The 21,776-nt window shown below is 40.1% G+C and overlaps 1 protein-coding gene across 4 annotated transcripts in view; it reads left to right on the top strand.

Moving 5' to 3' along the window:
- Positions 1 to 21,776, top strand: part of RALYL (RALY RNA binding protein like) — a 492,568-nt gene that overhangs the window by 220,566 nt on the left and 250,226 nt on the right. For all 4 annotated transcript variants that reach the window (XM_069957428.1, XM_069957429.1, XM_069957426.1 and 1 more), the window contains one exon: positions 11,262 to 11,539. In XM_069957428.1, the coding sequence (XP_069813529.1) occupies positions 11,284 to 11,539 (256 nt within the window). In that variant the 5' untranslated portion in view covers positions 11,262 to 11,283. The remainder of the gene's footprint in view (positions 1 to 11,261; positions 11,540 to 21,776) is intronic.

Below are 21,776 nucleotides of genomic sequence, written 5' to 3'. Positions count from 1 at the left end.
ACTTGGCCTGGTAAGGTCAATGAAGATAATACATCATAGAAGAAGTGACACTTGTGTTACATGAATGTTCTGGTTTAGATGGAGATTAAATTTCCCGTGAGTTATATTTCATTATACAGACCTGTGTCCGCATAGAAGTGATTTCCATTGGGCACAGTTATGATTTCCAGCCGAGCCACCCAGTCCAGTCCCATTCTGTCAGGTATCCGTGAGGCCGTACAATGATTTGTCAGTGGCGCTTTGTGTTTCGTTCTCCATATTTCCCAGAACAGCTGAAGTTTCCCAGAAGCCATATTGAGATGCCTCATTTAAATTGGTGTGATGTTGCTTAGTCAACCAACTCTTAAATGACAACTGCTTTAAATGAAGGGTGTGCAGCTTGAGGCAAGCTGGATTTGCAAATCTCCATTAAAGGCCTGCTGTGGCAGCTGCAGTAAATTAGGGACATTGGAGAAAAGTTAAGTACTAGGAATATTTTGGACAAATAATTGCAAATGTATTTAAATTTATGAAGATTTGGTAGCTCCTCATTTACAAGTGTAGAAACACAAAGAGGATGTGCTGTGCATGACATTCTCACATATTCTGGGATATTGTCAAAAATAGGCCCATAAACTTTTTTTTTGGGAAGAAAAAATATTCAAATTTATGTATTTTCAATGTTAAGGAGGGCTTTAAAAGTACACACAATCCAATAAATATTCTTTTCAACTCCGTATAGTTCGTATCTATTTATCTTTTTGTCTATCTAATCTATCTATAGAAGGTATATCACCGCAGCACTCCAGATGTGATCAAACAAGTGGATTTATTGCTCCCAAAGGTGCGATGTTTCGCTCATACAATCAGAGCTTTCTCAAGCAAGCAAATACATGTGTTCTAGAAATGAGCGAACCTCGAGCATGCTCGAGTCCATCCGATCCCGATCGTTCGGCATTTGATTAGCGGTGGCTGCTGAAGTTGGATAAAGCCCTCAGGCTATGTGGAAAACATGGATATAGTCATTGGCTGTATCCATGTTTTCCAGACAACCTTAGATCTTTATCCAACTTCAGCAGCCACCGCTAATCAAATGCCGAACGATCGACTTCGCTCATCTCTAATGTGTTCACTTCAACCTTATATTCAACAGTGTTTCACTATCATTGGTAATCATTATCGCATGATTAGGGATGGTCCGAAACTGCCGATGTTCGGGTTTGTATGAACCCGAACGCTCGGCAACAGATTCCCGCTGTCTGCCCGCTTAGTGGAGCGGGTGGATACAGCGGGAGGACCGCCTGGAAAACTGGAATACAGCCTATGGCTATGGCTGTATCCCAGTTTTCCAGGCGGTCCTCCCACTGTATCCACCCTCTCCACGGAGCGGGCAGACAGCGGGAATCATTACTGAGAGTTCGGGTTCGTACGAACCCGAACGGAACTCGGTTCGGACCATCCTAACACATGATCAAGTGCATTTTCAAAACACAGCATTTTATTGTGTGTTTATGTGTCCCCGAGAAAGAGTTGCTCCCAGTGGCTTAAGGCAGGAAGGTTCCTGCGATCTACAAGAAGAGAAGAGAGAATGCTGGTGACTAAAAGGGAGATAGAAGACAGGAGGAGCATGTTATTTATTATTTTTCTTTTGGCGATTGGGCACAGGGGTCAAACTGTCTACTCCAGTCTATTATACTGGGGGGAATACTGCCTACTGGGTTCTATCTACACGGGGACACTGCCTACTGGGGACCATCTTCAGAGGGACACTGCCTACTGGTGACCACCTACAGAGGGACACTGCCTACTGGGTTCTATCTACAGGGAGACACTGCCTACTGGGGACCATCCACAGGGGGACACTGCCATTTGTGGGCTATTTACAGGGGAACACTCCAACTAGGCATTATCTGCAGGGGGCACAGCCTACAGGGGACTATCTACAGGTGGAAACTATGACTTGGGGTTGTTCACGTAGCACCTAGTATGTAGTTTGCACTGTAGATAGCCCCTAGTAGGGAATCTACAGTGGGAAACTGGTATACAGGGGGGCACTAACTACTGGGGAATATCTATAAAAGCAAACTGCCTACTTATGGCTATCTACATAAGGAAAATGCCTATGGTGGGCCATTTACAGGGGGAAACTACCTACTAGAAACTATCGACAAGGAAAACTGCCTTCTGTGGGGCATATCTATATGGGACACTTCCTGCTGGCATCCATCTCTTGGCTTTCTACTGGGGAAAACGGCTAATTGGTGGCTATATACAGGGAAAACTGCCTACTGGGGGTTATCCACAGGGGTAAGCGGCCTACTAGAGACTATCTACAAATAATAAATCCACCTTAAGAAAATCCTGTGGGAATCCCTTTCTGTTCTGTATCCTATCTCTTTCTGTTAAATATCTATTCTTGTCTCTCTCTCTCTAATTTATGTCTGTTCATCTATAAGACATATTTATATATTTAGATGTCTTTGCATAAAGAAGAGCTCAAATAATGATCTATTTACAAATGTGGCATCTGTACATTACTGAGCAGATCACAACAAGACCACATTACATTTACAGTACGTCTTGTTTCTGTGAAGCATCTGTTTCCTTCAAAAGCTCGCTACTCCACTGGAATAATCCCTTGAGAGGTAAAGTTTCCAAAATGGGATCTACTGGTGGGTGTTTATTATTTTTTTGACACCTCTACTTCGACATCACTGCAGCAAAAGGTTCGATGAGGCAGGTGTCTTTTACTGACAACCAAGAAAGCTTATTAAATTATCAAATTATGAATTTTTTGTTTCTTTTAAAACTATATTGCATGTCAATTACTACCAATACAAAGCATAAGAATCTTGTTAAAGGAGAATTCCGGCCAAAACTACTTTTTAATATGTTATTACTTACGGAAAGTTAGACAAATTTCTAATGTACATTAATTAATTCCCTTAATTTAGTAGATCAGGGAGACTTCAGATTCTCTAAAAAGAGATGATGTCACGAAGCGGGGGTGTAATTACAATGGATCGCCTGCAGGGGCGCACTATATATAGAAGTCAATGAGTACCATTGACTTCTATATATAGTGCGCCCCTGCTGGACACTCCATTGAAATTACAATGGATGTGTATGTACATGTACATGTATACAGTATACAGTGTTTTTGATTGAATACATTTATGGGTTTCCTTGCTCCCCAAAGTATTCCATAAATGTAATCAATCAGTACATAACAGTAAGCACGCCGCCGCCGCCACCGAACGCCCGCCGCTACCGAATGCCCGCCGAACTGCCGCTCTGGACTACACTCAACTACTACTCTCATCAGAGAGAGTAGTAGCTGTGTTCTATTGTCGCCGCCGCCGCTAATGCTGCTGCTGCTCCGATCACGCATGCCGGCTCCCGGTGCTTCCTGGTGTCCCCGGCCAGCATGCGTGATCGGAGAGCGGTGTCGGCGGGGATTCAGCGATCACATAGAGTAAAGTTTGGCCGGAGGAGGAGGGGGGAGCGGAGTGGGATGATAGCTGCTGCAGAGTGATGAGCGGCTCCCCCTGCGCCCATCAGCAGCAGCATTAGCGGCGGCGATAGAACCCAGCTACTACTCTCTCTGATGAGAGTAGTAGTTGAGTGTAGTCCAGAGCGGCGGTTCAGCGGGCGTTCGGTGGCGGCGGCGGCGGCGTGCTTACTGTTATGTACTGATTGACTACATTTATGGAACACTTTGGGGAGCAAGGACACTTGCTCCCCAAAGTGTTCCATAAATGTATTCAATCAAAAACACTGTATACTGTATTACATGTACATACACATCCATTGTAATCTCAATCGAGTGTCCAGCAGGGGCGCACTACATATAGAAGTCAATGGTACTCATTGACTTCTATATATAGTGCGCCCTTGCAGGCGATCCATTGTAGTTACACCCCCGGTTCGTGACGTCATCTCTTTTTAGAGAATCTGAAGTCTCCCTGATCTACTAAATTAAGGGAAATAGCCCTATATGTGCATTTCCCATAATTTATGTACATTAGAAATTTGTCTAACTTTCCGTAAGTAATAACATATTAAAAAATAGTTTTGGCCGGAGTTGTCCTTTTAACCTAAATAAAACATAAAAAATATATAAAAGAAAAACCTAAGTTTTCATTAACCCTTTAGAAAGAAAGAACTTCAGGTGGATTGTCCTATCCTGACGGTTACTTTGTGATATAATATTTGGGAGCTAAAAATAAATTTGTGAATTTGGGTCTTGAGCAGCAATGAATCTATCCTTTGACATTAAATCAATTCCTTCATGAAGTAAAGATACGGTGAAAGAAAGTGTTTGTCATATTATTGGAGGTTGTTTCAGGTCAAAAAAACAAGAGATAAAAGAAGAGTATTCCCATCTTATTATTATAGCCTTCCAGCCCCCTTAGGCCTGTTTGTCACCATTGGAGGTAGACAGGAAGCCGAAAGTGTTCTACAGATTCTCATTGATGGAATAAACTGAGCAGCTCACAGGACTACACCATTTGCACAACTCCCGTTAAAGTCTATAGGAGTTATGCAAATTGCATTTCTTGGCTATTTTTGGCTTCTTGACCACCTGTGAGAATCTTTTACATAAGATGGGAGTACCCTTTAAGCAACACAGAATTCTGGACATTTCATAGTAAATATACAGTACAGACCAAAAGTTTGGAAACAAATGGGGAGATTTATCAAAGGGTGTAAAATTTAGATTGATGCAAACTGGCTACAGCAACCAATCACAGCTCAGCTTTCCTTTCACCAGATCTTAAAGTTAATCTGTGATTGGTTGCTGTGGGCAGTTCTCTTGAAGCTTATCAAGAGAATGCCAAGAGTGTGTAAAGCAGTAATCAAAGCAAAAGGTGGCTACTTTGAAGAACCTAGGATATAAGACATTTTTTAAGTATCTTCACACTTTTTTTTAAAGTAATACTAAATGTATTAATTCATTGTTTAGATGCCTTTTTAATGTGAATCTACAATTTTCATAGTCATGAAAATACAGAAAACTTTCTAAAATGAGAAGGTGTGTCCAAACTTTTGGTCTGTACTGTACAAGTGGCACCTTGGTTTAAGAGTAACTTGAATTGAAGGCATTTTGCAAAAAGAGCTCACAGTTTTTCAAAAATTGTAACTTGGTTTAAATTGAAAGTGTTCCTGAAACATGTAATATCTATGTGCATTACTTTATAATAAATGTGGTTCCTTTTTACACCCTGAACTTCCCACTGTTTTGGGGGCAGCACTGGCAATCTGGCATGTACTTTAGTCGGCTCTGGTAGCCCCATCATGTTAGAAGACGTTCTATCACTTGGAGACACCATACCCAGGATCACCTGTACCCCATACTTCCAGGTGATACAAACAAAGCCAAAGAGGCAAAAAGGTGATCAATGATCAGTGTTCACCTGCTCTACTTCATATACCTTGAGGCCATGTTCATATACCTTTAGGCCGTGTCATGGAATGGCCGGTGTCAGAGAAGATCATCCTGGCCGGTACTGCAGTACCAGCCGGATGATCTTCGTTTCTGCTGAATTAAGATGCGGGCACATCCGTGTGCACCTGCATCCGAATTCCCCACTGCACATAATAGAGTGTGCGGCCGGAGATGCACACTCCATTGTGTGCGCTGACAGGTTCTATGCGGCCACTATTCAATGAATCCTGGCCGCAGACAACTGACATGTCAGTTTTTTGCAGCGCAGCTAGGGATCCCGGCCGGAGTGTATACTATGTGTATACACTCTAGCCATGATTCCCTTAGCCTGTAGCACTACATAAGAGCCGTAGGAATCACAGCTGTTGTTGCAAATCAGAAACAACGGCCATGATTACTACGGAACGTACGTAGTGTCATCACAGGAGGAGGTTTTTTGCCTTCTTTTTATTTCCTTTCATTTTGGATTCTAAATAGAGAAGAGTGAAGCAAATCTGACGAAGCGGATTCTTTGCGAATCGTGCTGTCAATTCTTTTTATTCAGCAAAGCAAATTCACACGATTTGTTCAACAAATTCACTAAATTCATGGTGGCCAAGATGGTGGCCGCACATGTTATCTTACAGTATTGTCCTTTGGTGGGATCAAGGGATTATCCATAACCGCTTGCACCTGTCCAATCAGCTGAAAACCACCCTTCTGTGATGTCTGCACCCCCCCCCCCACACACACACACTCACAGACACACACATACCCTCTGTATAAGGTGATTGGCTTCTTGGAGGCGGCCAGTCGGCTGTGTATAGGGGAGAGCAGGTTGCAGCAGGCAGTTAGAGCAGGGAGAGAAATACAGAGAAAGGGACAGGGAGGAGAGGAGAGGAGGGTCAATTGTGGGTGGTTTTCTGTGGGAGCAGTGAAGCCGTTGTCCGGAATACCAAGTCACTGGTTGACTGTTCTTCATTCTACCAAGTCACTACAGGGTCCAATCCCTGAGGCCTCAAAAGATTGTGAGAATGAAAGCAGTAAAGCACCTGACTGTGCAAGGGACTGTAGTTCAGCCCATTCAAGTGAATAGGATCAGCTACAATAAGTTACAATGTGAAGCTGCCATTCAGGGAAAAATAATGCAGTGTCATACCAGAATTGTGTCCCTTTCATTATACTCTATTAGGTGTGAAAACCCCTTTAAGTCAAGTTCAGACCAACTGCAGTGCCAAAGTTCCCCTTATAGGTAGGTCAACCTAACATATGTTCTCCTGTTATTGGGTTACACTCATTAAAATGTACAGAGTTAGGCTATGTTCACACACCGTCATTATTTACCATTAAATGACAGCCGTCTTATAAAAACAGCCGTCATTTTGAGGGTGTGTGAACATAGCCTAATACTTATTATTATTCTGAATATTATTATTGATTTAACATTAACACTGTATGAGCTGTTAAACGCATTCGGCACCTGCTTTATTACTAATAAATCCATCTTCTTTAATACATTTAGATTTTTTATTGCTTCATACTCTTTACAACTTTATCAGACGACAGAATGTACCCATTCAAGCTATTCAGAATCAGAAGGCGAAATACTTTGATTGTCAAAATGCATAAAATGACATGAATACTAATGTGCCCAGGCCATGAATGCTTAAAGAGATGGAGAGTGTGTGTTTGCACATCTTTACCAGAAATGTAGGACACAGTATGCAGTTTACAGGAACTGACACATCACATGGTACACAAAACTGGGACACGGAGGTATACATAAAAAAATGCTCCCTCTAATTCTGTTAAGTCGCTTTGTTATTCTGGTTCAGCCAGCATTTTTTTTTTTTTTTTTGTCTCTTTCTGCTCTTTGTTCCTTTGCGTTTGAACAGGAGAAATGTTAGTTTGTGATAGCAATGCATTGATTGCAGTAAAGAACTACATCTAACCTTTTCTGCTCCCTCAACGACAGTCAATGGTATCTAACAAGATAGAGAAGATAATGTGCTCTAGCTGCCATTTACTGGACAAAAGGATAGAAGTCTTTTATTGTCCCGGTTTGTTCCCTACTTGGCCTTGATTGTCAATGCAACTGATTATAAAAATATGAAGCTTTTTGTATGGCAGATAGGACTGTAGCACATGTGCACTTAAAAGAAATCAATGTGACATGGTGGAAATGAACCTTCTCCAGTAACACTATTTGCAAGTGCTTTATCCCGATTGGTATTTATAGGAAAGCTTATAACAGAGATGTATTAAAGGTGACCCATCTTGTTGGAGAAGTATACAGGAGTGCCACAGCATGAATATGAAGTATTATAAATGCTAATAGAAGACGTAGGTGCTATCGAGGCTGTCGCTTCTGGCACAGGATGGTCAATGATTGGACAAGCTTCGGGTAGCAGCCACTATGTTTACCATTTTATTGTCACTAGGGGTCCTTGAACATGAATATTCTTTATAAGTTTATATACATATCTATCATTCTACAGGAATTATACTAGAACAAGGATAGAAGGAGGGTTAGAGGAGGGGGAACAATCTTGTGATTAGTCTATCTGACTAAATCATAGGCGTGAGATCACACACACACACACACACACACACACACGCACCCTTCCTCAACGATTTCTAGAATTTTTTTTAAATGCTGCGATTTGGCATCTTCTCCATTTGTCCTCTACGAGTACCTGCTGAAGGTAGCAACAAATGGGGCAGCGGCATGAGTGCCAAACCGCTCTTCCATTCACAACAAAGGATTGGGTTCCCTTTTCTGAAGATTGTGGCAGGACTCAGCTTTCTGACCCATATGATGTCAGACTTATTGGGGTTGTTATTATAAAAAAAAAAAAAGACATATACATCTTTCCGTTCTCCTGCCACTCCCATTCTTACTAGTAGAAGGTCTCTTCTTTCTAAAACCTTTACGTCGGACATGTGATCACTGCAGCTAAGGTGGATTGGCTGCAGATGATGGCTATGGGCCATGGTTGGCGAGGTCCTGGCAGTAAACTATTATCCCTGCTCGCCGTAGCATTGTTATGTCACTTATTTACAGCAGCCACTAGGGCAAACTCCCTGCAGGCAGCATTCTGGAGGTTTGTATACATCTGTATGCAGGTAACACCCCCTAGTGGTGACTGTGCAACCAGAAATATATAATGTATAAATTCAGAAAATAAAAAGAGATGTAGTTGAACCTAGAAATGGAATGACAGACAATAATAAAGATATAGTAGATTTGTTAGAGATGTCAGGGGAATGGGGGTCAATTGTAAGGTTTGCTTTTTAGCCCTACTATTTCATTAAATACTCCTTTGTATAGAGTATAATACTTTCTTATAGCAATTGAAGACTTTGGGATTCATTTAGGAGTTATCACAACTAGTATTGAGTGGACCTGTCAAACATTTTGGATTTGGCAATGTTCCTCAAACCCAAACACTTGACATTTGTTTACCAGTGGCTGAAGAAGTTGGATGTCACCCTAGAGAGTCCTAGAAATAATGGATACAGTCATAGACCTTCATCCAGGTTTTCCTGGCAGCCCTAGAGCTGCATCCAACCTCTGTAGCTGTGGGGAATCAAATGCCAAACGTTCGGGTTCAGAGAACGTTACCGATCCCAAAATGTTTAACTGATCCACTTAACACTAATCACAACATATGCAGTAGTATTCCTATCTCATTAATATCTGTATTGTTCTTTTCAATTTGTAGTGTCCGCAGGTCTATAAAAGGTTGCTGTTTGCTTGACATCCCTAGAGACAGGTTGAGCTTCCACTTTGTAATCAGAGGCGAAGGTGATTGGCGATGTTGTATAGATACAAAATTGTATGTCCTCCTAGGGCCACCTTAAAAGCTGGAAAGCTATTGTTAATGAGGATAATCACCTATTTAATACCTTGAATTGACAATGAAAACAACAGTAATGGGTGTTATTCTACAGCTTGTTTGTATGTGCTGCCTTTTTAGCCCATATACAGTAATTAGATAACAAACAGCAGAAATAGCTCAGCTGAACAACTCATATCAAGAGCATCTTACAATGAGCAAGTGAACCAAGGTCATGTATCTGGAATAATATCATAGTGTACTGTACGTGCTTGTTGTTTTAAGTGCTGGAACACGCATTATTATTTTTTCTCCTAAAATAAGAATTTAAATAAACAATATACCGTATTCTATGCTCTACCAAAAAAAAATAAAAAATAGATGTGTGGGATTACAAAGAAAGGTTGTTGTTTTTTTAACTAAAATGGGCTATTCCCTAATTATTCCATAATCCTATGGAGATAATGGTGGAGATTGGTGAAGATCTGACTGCTTGGACACAATCCTAAAAATAAACCAGAAAATGAATGGTGCACACCACACATGCACAGCCAGTACTTCATGTATTCTGTATGGGGCTACTGAACATTTCCAAGTTGGAAATTCCAGAGACTGACTGGTGTGTATTATTAATTCCAGGGGCAGCTGTGTCCCCATTCTCAAAATCAGGGGATATTCCAATGACTAACCCTCTACCGATAAGTTTGCTATCCCTTGTCCTATTTGGGTCATCTAATAGGGCCCTAAATTTAGATCATCAATTAAAATAGTTAAGATAACCCCTCTAAAGTGGTATTCTGGTCATCATACTGATTTAGATATTACTGGGGTTGCATAGAAAATATATACTACCTATATTTATCTATCATGCTCCATCAGGGGTCCTCCTGTTGTGTATTCAGGTCCTCAGCTCGACTTGGAAGTGACAGTCACAATCACCGACTGCAGTATTTTCCCACTTTAGCCAGTGATTGGCTTAGATGAGTCTGTCACAGAAGTGCCCTAGAGTGCTGCTTTAATGGGGTTTTCTCCTGAAGTCAAGCACTTTCCATTGCTCAGGAAAGTTCTCGTACATTCATCTACTCAAAATCCTCCTCTATTCGCCAAAGTGGAGAAATCCGAAGGCTATTCCTTTTACCCTGGTGACCCCTGCCTTTCTAAGTATTTTACACAATGAACCATTCATTTATAATACTACACTTTCCTGGAAGAAGCAGGAGAACTCTAGATCTATCTGTTTAGTGAGAATTCAGGGGGTCATAATCCTCAGATCACACATTGATGGCCCATCTCAAAGAAGATGGTTTCCAGAAGAACCACTTTAATCTGCATGGACTGATATGATGATTAAGCCAAGAAGTCATGATGCAGAAAAGCAATAGAAAAATGAGAGCAAGTTATATTGGACAAGATTTTCTCAGCATTCAGTAATCAGGTGGTCTAAAGGCACGTTCACACAGGCCGATTAATAACAATGAGCATTCCTAGAAAACTCATTCCTTCGGTGGTTTGTGTGGTCTGACAGCACTGCTAATGCCGTTGACATCTAAAGATCTTTGAGTGTAAAAGGACCCTAAGGCTATGTTCACACTCTTTAAAAAAAAAAGAGAGAAAAGGCGTCCGCTTTTTTTTTCCTTTTCAAATAACATCCAATATTGCCAATTTATGATTGATGTCAATGGAATGCAGTACATTTATTTTGGCGTTCTTTTCACCATTTTTTGTATTAAATGCAAAGGACTGTTACCGCCTTAACTAGAATAGTGTTCCAGCGGCCATCATTGCAATGATGGCCACTGAAACATGCTAAACCATGGACGTAATTTGATACAACGGCCAGAAAAAGTTTATTAAATAAACTATGAATGCAAAAATGTTGGTTTGCCTGTCTAGGGCAATATGTGTTTTTTGTTTATTTGTTTGTTATTAATTTGATATTATTATTATTATTATTATTATTATTATTATTATTATTAATTTTTATTATAAATTTTTATTTTTTATTATTGTTGCAGTTGACCGGAGAGAATTACAATAATGACTGGCAAAACACAGACTAGCAACGTCACAAACAAGAATGATCCAAGGTCAATCAATTCCAGAGTCTTCATTGGCAATCTTAATACAGGCATTGTGAAAAAAAGTGACATTGAAGCAATATTTGCAAAATATGGGAAAATAGTTGGATGCTCGGTACATAAAGGATATGCATTTGTACAGTACGTCAGTGAAAGGCACGCAAGGGCAGCAGTAGCAGGAGAAAACGCAAGGATTATTGGAGGTCAACCACTAGGTAGGAAATCAAATGTAATTTTACTATTTGGTTATTATTTATGTGTCCATTAATAAGAACAACACTTCTGGTCTCTTTTTTCCCTAAGGTTAATATTAACCCCCTGAATACTATTTTGTTTTTGACCTAAATTTTGTGCTAATTATTTACTTACTGCATGCTCTTTACGTATTGACCTCAGTAATAAAACAGTGAGCAATAAGTTCTTCAGCTCCCTCTGCTGGTGACTGCAGGCAGACAGAATTTTATCATTGAACAGGAGATTTATAGTTCACACCCAGAAAACTTACTAACTCCTATAAGATACTGTATATTACTGCAGAATGTTAGACTTACAATGACATCATTTTAAAAGATTAACGTTTTATCAAAGCTTCTTATACGACAACTTTAAAGGCTATGCAAACTTTTGCATGAATATTTTTTTTTTTTTTCATATTGGTTTGTTTCCTGAATGCAAAAAGAAACAACTTACTAAATAGTCTTTATTAGAAATTTCCTACCATCTAGCACAGCAGTTGGGAACCTCCGGCCCGCGGGCCATATCCGTCCCCTGAGACCTCCTGATGCGGCCCGCGGCTCCCCTGTGATATGTGCAGCTCCGGTGGGGCAGGAGCTGGCATACACAGCATCTTCCTGTGTCTGTGACAACTGCCAGACACAGGAGGATGCTGTGAGTGCCATGCCCTTCACCACTAGAGCGGCGCACATCTTCCTTCTCCTGCGGGCCACGCATGATAACTTAATTTCATCGCATGCCACCTGCAGGAGAAGACGGGCACAGGCTAGAGGGGAGAGAAGAGGACCTGGGCAGCATGGGAACGGAAGAAAGGTGAGTGGGATGTTTATTTTTTTATTTGGGACAGGCACTGGGGGTTAACTAGGCTACCAGGGACATGACTGGAGGGGTGTTAACAAGTCTACCAGGGACATGACTGGGGGGTAACTAGGCTACCAGGGACATGCCTAGGGGGGTTAACTAGGCTACCAGGGTCATGACTGGGGGGGTTTACTAGGCTACCAGGGAGATGACTGGGGGGTTAACTAGGCTACCAGGGACATCACTGGTGGGGTTAACTAGGCTACCAGAGGCATCACTGGGGTAGTTTACTAGACTACAAGGGTCATGACTTGGGGTTAACTACAATAGCAGGGGCACTAGGGGAACAATACTTTGCCCTGCCCTGGGTGCTGCAAACCCACGCTACTAATTGTCGTGCACAGTATGAGGCCCTCAAATGATTTTATTAATGCCCGACTTGCCCTCAACATGGAAAAGGTTCCCCACCCCTGATTTAGCAAAATACTGTAAGCCATTCAGGTAAACATATTTTGTTTTACTGAATATCTTCAGTAGAACAGCACGACTTAAGTCCATGCACTTTGAGGCACAGTTCACACAGCAGATTCCATTGAAATCAATGCAATGTATTTTTTCATTTGATAACTTCAACAAGGGCCGTTATTAAATGAAAAAAATGCATTACATTGATTTCAATGGAATCCTGGCCGGAGTGTATACACTCTGTATACACTCTAGCTGCGATTCCTTGCGGTCACACAAAAAATTGACATGTCAGTTTTGTGCGGCCGGTATTCATTGAATAGCGGCCGCACAAAGCTGACAGTGCAGACAATGTAAAGTGTGGCTCCGGCCGCACTTTACATTGTCGGCTATGGTGAATTGGAACGCAGGCACACCCATAAGTGTTTGCATTCCAATTCAAAAGAAATTAAGATGAACCTTACTGACAGCGGCCGTTCTGTGACACCAGGCTTGATATTGCAGTTCAACCTCATTCCTTTGAATGGACATGCAATACTAAATACAGTCTATGTACAATGGTGGCACTATTTCCAAAAATAGAAAAAGTTTTTTTTTTAATTTCTGCAAATCCCCTATGTTAATTTAACGCCTTTCTCCACATTGTCAGTCTCAACATCAAGGTGAAAGCAACATTTCCCAAGATTAGTAAGAGTGATAGAATCTAATAGTGTGTAATATATGGAGATAGAGATAGCCATTGCTCAAACTTCTCTGGTCGATACTCATTCTGTATGCATCTCTTGGACTACTTACATATGGGATTCGGAGATAACTATGGCGTATTTTCTATATGGATATATGTAGTCACTCATTTAAAATATCTTAGAAGTTTCTGTAAAATGCTAATGTCAAGTTTTTGCAGAGGAGCGAGCGGATGTTGTTTGCAAACTATGAGATAACCCAACCTCATTTTATTCTATCTTCCTCAGAGTAAAATGAGAAAATCCTGTCCACAGCCATTACATTATTCTGACTAAATGCACAGAGACATGTTATTCTCTGCTCACATTTGGCTTTACCTCGATCAGACACAGAACCTTATGTAATGTATGCTAAATTTCTGAGAACATTCAATCTAAAGTGTATAGAAAAGGCAGGTTTAGTCTTCAGGTCAAAATAACAATGATGGTAACATGGAAAAAAAATTATATGAGAACAATAATTTAGGTTCTTACATTGGTTGTTCTAATATACATGTATAATCCTGTTTAATCTCCTCTTCTCCGCTTTGACATTGGCAAAGTAATCATCAATTATATGTCACGAATAAGAAAAAATATTCATTTTCCTAAATTGTTCTGCTGAAAGAGAGGATGAAGCGTTCTGGCTATCTCTATCAGTAATGAGAAGAGACACATTGCCAATAGGCATTGGGTTTAAGGATTCAACAGTTCTCTTCCCATTCTGTAATGATACATATTGCAGTCAGAGACTATTCAGACGCGTGATTTTTTTTTTCACATTTTGTCACGTTAAACCCTCATTTTAAATGGATAATATTATTTTTCCATGTCAATCTACTCACAGTTTTCCAGAATAATAAAGAGAATAAAAAAAAAAAAACTACACAAATTTACTAAGAATACAAAACTAAAAAAAAAATCACATTTACATAAATATTCCGAATTTTTGCCAATGGTTACAACAGGTCTTCTTGACTAATCTTTGAGTGCTTGGTCGACTTGTATTTTGGGATTTTCTTCAAGTCTTCTCTGCAGGTTCTGTCCAGTTAGGAGTATCAATGTGCAGATATTGTATCAGTTTCTTTGATAGTGTATCAGAGACTTGGTCACTTAAAGGGGTGTTCTCAGCTGCCAAACTTACCCCTTTCATGCTCCAGGCCTGCTTTCCCTTCATGCTTTGGTTGGAGGGTGGGCATCTCCACAGTAATTGACTGTTCTTGCTAGCAGTGCTGTGTTCCTCTATTTTGCTGTTCTGTGTTGGGCTCTGCTATGCCAGGTCCCATTCTGACAGCTCCACAGGCTGGGAGCTGTCAGTGTGAAGATGGATTACTGCAGATAAGGTGGCCATGCATGCTCTGAGATCCATGATCACTCCTTTTTTCAGAGCAATTATGGAGTTAGTCATCAGCCCAGCCACCGCTGATAACACAGAAAGGTGGTCGGGAACCTAGACAACCTGCTGTAAACATGACAGACACTTCAGAATGTTTAGCAGCAAGACACAGCTAAAAAGGTAAACAGAACCAACAACACTCTCTCTTCTGATCTCTCCATATACATGAATGTACAGGTGTTCTCAGTTGAGAAAGGATGGATGATAAGTAGAGATGAGCGAACCGGGTTCGGGTTCGAGTTCATCCGAACCTGATCGTTCGGCATTTGATTAGCGGTGGCTGCTGAACTTGGATAAAGCTCTAAAGTTGTCTGGAAAACATGGATACAGCCAATGACTATATCCATGTTTCCCACATAGCCTTAGGGCTTTATCCAACTTCAGCAGCCACCGCTAATCAAATGCTGAAAGTTCGGGTTCGGATCGACTCGAGCATGCTCCAGGTTCGCTCATCTCTAATGATAAGCCATTGCCAGATAGCTTTTGGAGAACAAAAAAGTTTAAAAAGATAAAATCCAACATGCCTGATCCATCTCTCTCTTGATATCATCTGTCAATGGAGAGTTGAGAGGTCCGTATACTTGAGACAGTCAGCCAGTCTTGCTGAACTCAATGGTTTATTGTGACTTTTGACTGAAATGCACAAGGATCTCAAAGATATCCACAGATTGAACTCAACTTAATTCACTGTCTTGGTTCTGTGTCTAGGATCCTTTCTTCTTGGAAGGTGAATCATTGACCCAGTGCAAGGATCTGCCTGTACTTTGTATTTATAGTTTTGAAATTTGGGCCAAAGCATTCAACTAAGGAATAAGGGTGTCTGGGCAAACAAAGTGGCCTACCATGTGACCTTTAATGGGAAGTTGCTTCAGTGTGGCCATACTACCATAAAGGCTTGAATTGTTGAATGTTGAAAAGATCCTTTTAAAAAGTTTTCTACCCACTGTGAAAATCTATACCTTACTCCAGCTCTGTACCTGACGCAATTCTGTCCTAGGGAATAAGCAAACTAAGAAATTTCAGACAGAATACACAGGGATTTTGACGAGTATTCTGCCTCGAAATCAAAGGGAGTTCTGCCTGGAATCTGACTCCTGTTGACTTCAAAAAGATTTCTAAAACCATGATAACTCAATTTCAGCTTGTACATTTGTACATTCAGCCAATGCACAAGGAAACTTCTTATTGAAGTCAATGAGACTTTCTCTGCCACAGAGTAGAGCTGTGAAGCGGGAAGAAAGGACAACACAGTAGAGAGACAACCAGAAGCGGCACAGCCGGAGAGGGAAGGGGGAGAGGTAAGTATGTAGGCATTTGTTCTTTTAATACATGGAGACGAGTTGTTTCAATTACATTATTTTCCTGTTCAATAAATTTTTCTTAACGTTTTTCAGCAGAAAACCTTTTTCCCATATAGACAAGTCAAGTACATTGTAATTTGTATCCAAGTATAGACTTATTAATAACATATATGTCAACATTACAGAGATGTTGGGTACAAAATATACAGCAAGTATAACAAGTAGAACCCGTCCTTTAGGGACGACAACCTAACATTCAAACCAAAAATTCCTTTAAATGTCATAACAAAGGGTATGGACTCTTTTGTCAATATTATATTTTACATTAAAATTGGGTAAACTATGAAGAAACCTGATTTTGTCTCATCCTTATTGGATGTTGTATGGAGATTGATGAGAATAACACTTTTCCATTTTAAAAATGTGGAACAAATGAAGGTTTATAAATATATCCTGAATGCATTACAGTATATATGTCCAAGTGTTTATGTGAAACTAGCCCGAGGCAAGTATGCTATTTGGAGACTATCTTAATGTTTTCTATGTTACGTCCTTAAATGTATTTTAATGCTATGTATTTTAACACCCATGTAATCCTTTATCAAATTGCCTCTCTTTAATATATTATAGAGAAAAAAAATTGAAGGGTTTATTTTAGTAGTCTGTTATATCAAGGGACATTGAGAAATATGTCACCAGCTGCGGCCAGCTATCGTTGGAGATGCTTAGAGTAAAAACTGCCTTTAACTAAAGAAATACAACAATGTGCCCTAGCTGTTAAATAACAATATTTATATAAAATAACATTAGCTGTTGAACATTGGTGTTTAATTTAACCCCTTAATAACCGAGCAATTTTCTTTTCTTGTTTTTTTTTCCCCTTTTATTTTTTTGTTCACATACCTATCCAAGGGCTTGTTTTTTGTGGGACAAGGTGTACTTCTAATTGGCATCATCTTGGAATACATATGGATTTTTGATTGCTTTATTTTTTTTTCGGAGGCCAAATATAACAATTCTGGTGTCATTTAAATTTTCAAGTTCAGGTTGTTATGGATGTGACAATATGAAATATGTGTATTTTATGTGTATTATTTTAATGTTTTCTATAAAAAAAATATATATTTTGTAAGGAGACATAGTTTTGTTTTGTTTTTTTTGGGGGGGGCAGTTGAAGCTTTTCTTTTTTATATATGGAATATAATAAAATTATACTTTCCTAAACTTTATTTTTTATTGGTCCCTCAAAGGTTCTGCTGTTCAATTGAAGTTAATGTAACTAAATTGTAATACTGCACACAACCTGGAGATGGGTGTGGTGCTCTTTTTACTAGAAAGTAGCTGTGTTTGTTTGTTTGTTTGTTTGTTTTTTTGTTATCTTGGACAATCCCTCTAAGGTATTACCTAGCAACTCAAGGACTTCTGCATAAAAAGGGAAGCAGACAATGCTAAAGTATAATGACTACAGGATTCCTTTAATAATTGACTATATAGGGTCAAGAGGGGTCTTGTAAGTGAATTCAGAAAGAACAATATTCTAGGGAAGAAATTTAAAGTCTTACATCAACTTGTGGCCAGAGAGCTAAAAAATATCTAAACTGTGCAAGCTTTTGCAGTCCATTTAATGTATACTTTCAATGGGGGGGGGGATAGATGCAAAACAGATGCAAATGTGTGCAATCAGTTTGGGTCTATTTTTTTTATCCCAAAATATTTTTTTTTCTCTTTTTTTAGTATACGTTTAACGTTTTTGTGTAAGTTTAAAGTAACCAATTTAAAATATGTTATGCAGATTGCAAAAATGCAGTGTGAATACAGCTTCACACAACCAATTGATCAGCATTAGGGATATGCCTAAAGGCAATTAAAGTGGAACTCCGGATAAGTAAAACTTTTTTTCTATTAAAAGTACATGAAAAGTTATATAGATGTGTCTATACAATGTATTACTGTATCTGTATGGTTCTGCCACACTGGCAGCTGATAGAAATCCAGGAAGTGAAAAAAATGGCCCCTGTGCCAATTCACATTGTTTCCTGCTCCTGCTGCTATCCCCCCCTAGGAGACAAATCTTCCATGCCTCTGTCCCACATTGTGTGTGTTTGCTTATGATACAGACAGGGGGCAGGGCGTGATGTCACATTAGGCGGGTCTGGATAACCCAATCCCCTGAGTGATTCACCATCTCTTTCCGGCCAGAAGAAGCTGCTGCACTAATTTTACTGATTGTAATGGTTGGGGGCTGTAATGATCACATGAGGTTTGCATTGCATTCTGGGAAATGCCAAACCAGGAAGGACAGAAACACAAAACAGAGCAAAACCTTCCCAAACAAATGGATTTATGGTAGTTTCAAAACTGAGATAGACAGGTAAGTAATGCTTTATGCTTCTGCAGAAGTTTCATTTTTTTTTAACCTCTACCTGGAGTTCTCCTTTAAAGGGGTTACCCAGCACTACAAAAACATGGCCACTTTTTTCCAGAGACAGCACCACTCTTGTCTCCAGATCAGGTGTGGTTTGCAGTTACAAAACTTCACCCAAACTGTAGACAAGAGTGGTCCTGTTTCTGGAAGAAAGTGGCCATGTTTTTGTAGCGCTGGATAACCCCTTTAAGGATTATATCAAACAGGGAGTATTCGTATCAAGGTGGCTCAGAATCATAAAAAATCACTAGTGATCTATTACCAGTTTTTTTTTTTTTTTTACATGTACTAGTAATTTTTGTTAAAAAGTTTTAACCATATCGGCGGTCAATGCCACTGCACCTCTTTGATCCCTATACTGCCACTCGCTAATAACCACTGGGCTCAGAAGGTTTCATTGTAACGTAAGAATAAGGATATCAGCATGGTACATAAATGCCTCATAATCCATCTTACTGTCTTTCTATGTCTTCAAATCCTTTCTTTTTTTCCCGGGGATGTGAAACACAAGTGTGAAGTACTTAGGGATTCAGGATTGCTGTGCTGAATATTTATTCCTAACCATTCATACATGTTACAAGAAGAAAATCTACTTGAATAAAATTGTTCATGATTACGAAAGGGAATTAACCAGCAGGAGAGTAACATTAACTTTCCTCTTCTAAATGTTCATGTTCTTTTGGAAGAGTAAGGAATTATTGTCTCCAAGTAGTAAACAGATTGAAATATTCTACTACTTAAGCCCAGCTCAGGGATGATAGAACCTGCAAGCGAATTCATAGTATGATTGTGGGTGTCTATCTCCTTATCTTATTACTATCATATGAATCTTATCTTATTTTTATGGCTTTTCCATACAGAATAGACTTTGAGCATCTGGCCGCCCAGGATGACCTTTTCCCTTCATCTCCTTTGGTGCCACTATTTTACCTTATGAACCTCTCAGGAGGTAATCAAGTAGGATTTGCACAAATCATGATACAATGTAGAGGTAAAAAAAAAATAAAAATAAAAAGCTGCCGTACTTCTCTTTAATCCTTTATTATTAGGCAAGGATTTACTGTGTGGCAGCCCATTCATTTGTATTACTGGAGAGCAGAAAATTTGAACAATTATGATATTTTCCTCATGTAAGTTGAATAATTTTCTTAGCATTAGTGAAAAGTTCCGATGCCGTAAAGAAGTATTCACTGCCGCCCAGATGTTTTTTTATTGCTGTCTCTGAACAACAAATTCACAAAATCTGATATAATGTTATAATTAAACAATTCTTTTACAAGGGAATTGTTTTTTTTATAATATATCAGAACAATATAGTATATTTAAATGGAACCAATCAGCACAATTGTGCTGCTATGCTTCCCTGCTGCATGGCACACTAGTGGCCTATCTGCCAATGGTACCATATACTAGAACAGATACAGATCTATCCCATACAGAAAGTTATTAAACATACCAGAAGCTCTGTGTTTCTCCAAAAATAAGACAGGGTCTAATATTTTTTTTTTCTCAGAGAAAAAAAAGACTAGGCCTTATTTTCTGGGCAGGTCTTATTTTTGAAAAAACATAGTATTCCCCTAAATATAGCCCAACTCTATATAGTAGTTAGCCACCATACTGTATGTCCCACTCTTGTTAGACTCCTATACTGTAAGCCCAATGTAGTTAAGCCTCCATACTGTATACCTCCCTCCCCTTTACCCATACTGTATACATCCCCCTCTGCAGTAAGGCCCCCCATACTGTATACCTCCCTCCTCTCTCCTTAGTCGTTCCCCCATATGGTATGCATGTTCCCTCTGCAGGTAGTTCTCATACATTATACCTTTCTCCCCAGGGGCGTAGCTAGGATTCATGGGGCCCCATAGCAAAAAAACTGTACGGGGCCCCATGAATCCTGTACGCCAACCCGCCCCCCCGCCAAACACAGACAATGACACACATATACACACGCAGGGGCACCATTAACGTATATACAGATACGCCACTGACATACACACATATATACGCTGTAATGTAATTACACTAGTGCTGATGTATACACCATGGGTAGACTGTACACAGGAAAATCATCTCAGTGTAATAAGAAATACTCAACCCGAAATAAAAGAAAATGCAGCAGATATTAATGGTGGGTTCTTTTATTAGAGCCCAGCATTAATAGAAGCTGCTGCAGAACATCTTTGGGAGCAAACCTATCAATCACTTGAGACACTACTGACATACACAAACACACACATATACACCAGTGCTACAGACATTGGTGACACACACACACATATAGCCACAGATACATACACATACTGACATATAAATATATACACAGATACATATATACACACACTGACATATACATATACCCACAGATACATATATACACTCACTGACACACATACACAGCACTTACAGCTCCCAGGCTTCCCCCTCCTCCTCCTGTAGTCCGGGCTGATCTTCACATAGAAGTATTGAGGACCTTTGGGTCATGTGACCCAAAGGTCCTTCATCCCTCTCCTGTGCCGTCTGGCAGGTCCTGCTCCTCTGTTCAGCCGCACTACAGTGAGGGGGCTGAACAGTGCAGTGGGGGTCCCTCTTCCTCTCTGGACCCCTGGGGCAGCGGGGTACCTACCATGAAGGCAGGGCAGGCTTTCTCGGGCCCCCTTCCTGCAGGGGCCCCATAGCAGTCGCCTTCCCTGCCTTCATTGTAGCTACGCCACTGTTCCTCCCCCCTCTGTAGTTCTCCCATGTACCTTTCATTCTCCCATATTTAATGTCCTCTGCTGTGCATAAGTAGTATACAGGAGTGTGTTTTCCCTGGGGTTGGGCAGGGAACGGACTGTATTTTATTGACATAGTTTTATCAATATATTGTTTTTTCTTTATTGTATTATAGAGAGGAGTCATGCTGGAGATAGGTCATCTTTTTTATTCACACACACACACACACACACACACACACACACGCAGAGAGTTACCATAGCAACACGAACTGCCTCCTTAGTGTACCACACTAGGTAGAAAGATCCAGAAAGAGGGCGGAGCTATTCTAATGCGCTCCCCTCAAGAGGCACTTGGCACAAGAATCCTAACAACTATCAGCATAACAACTAA

This window comes from Dendropsophus ebraccatus, chromosome 2 (assembly GCF_027789765.1).
Source record: "Dendropsophus ebraccatus isolate aDenEbr1 chromosome 2, aDenEbr1.pat, whole genome shotgun sequence".
Lineage (NCBI taxonomy): Eukaryota > Metazoa > Chordata > Amphibia > Anura > Hylidae > Dendropsophus > Dendropsophus ebraccatus.
This window is presented reverse-complemented; position numbering and strand designations above follow the sequence as displayed.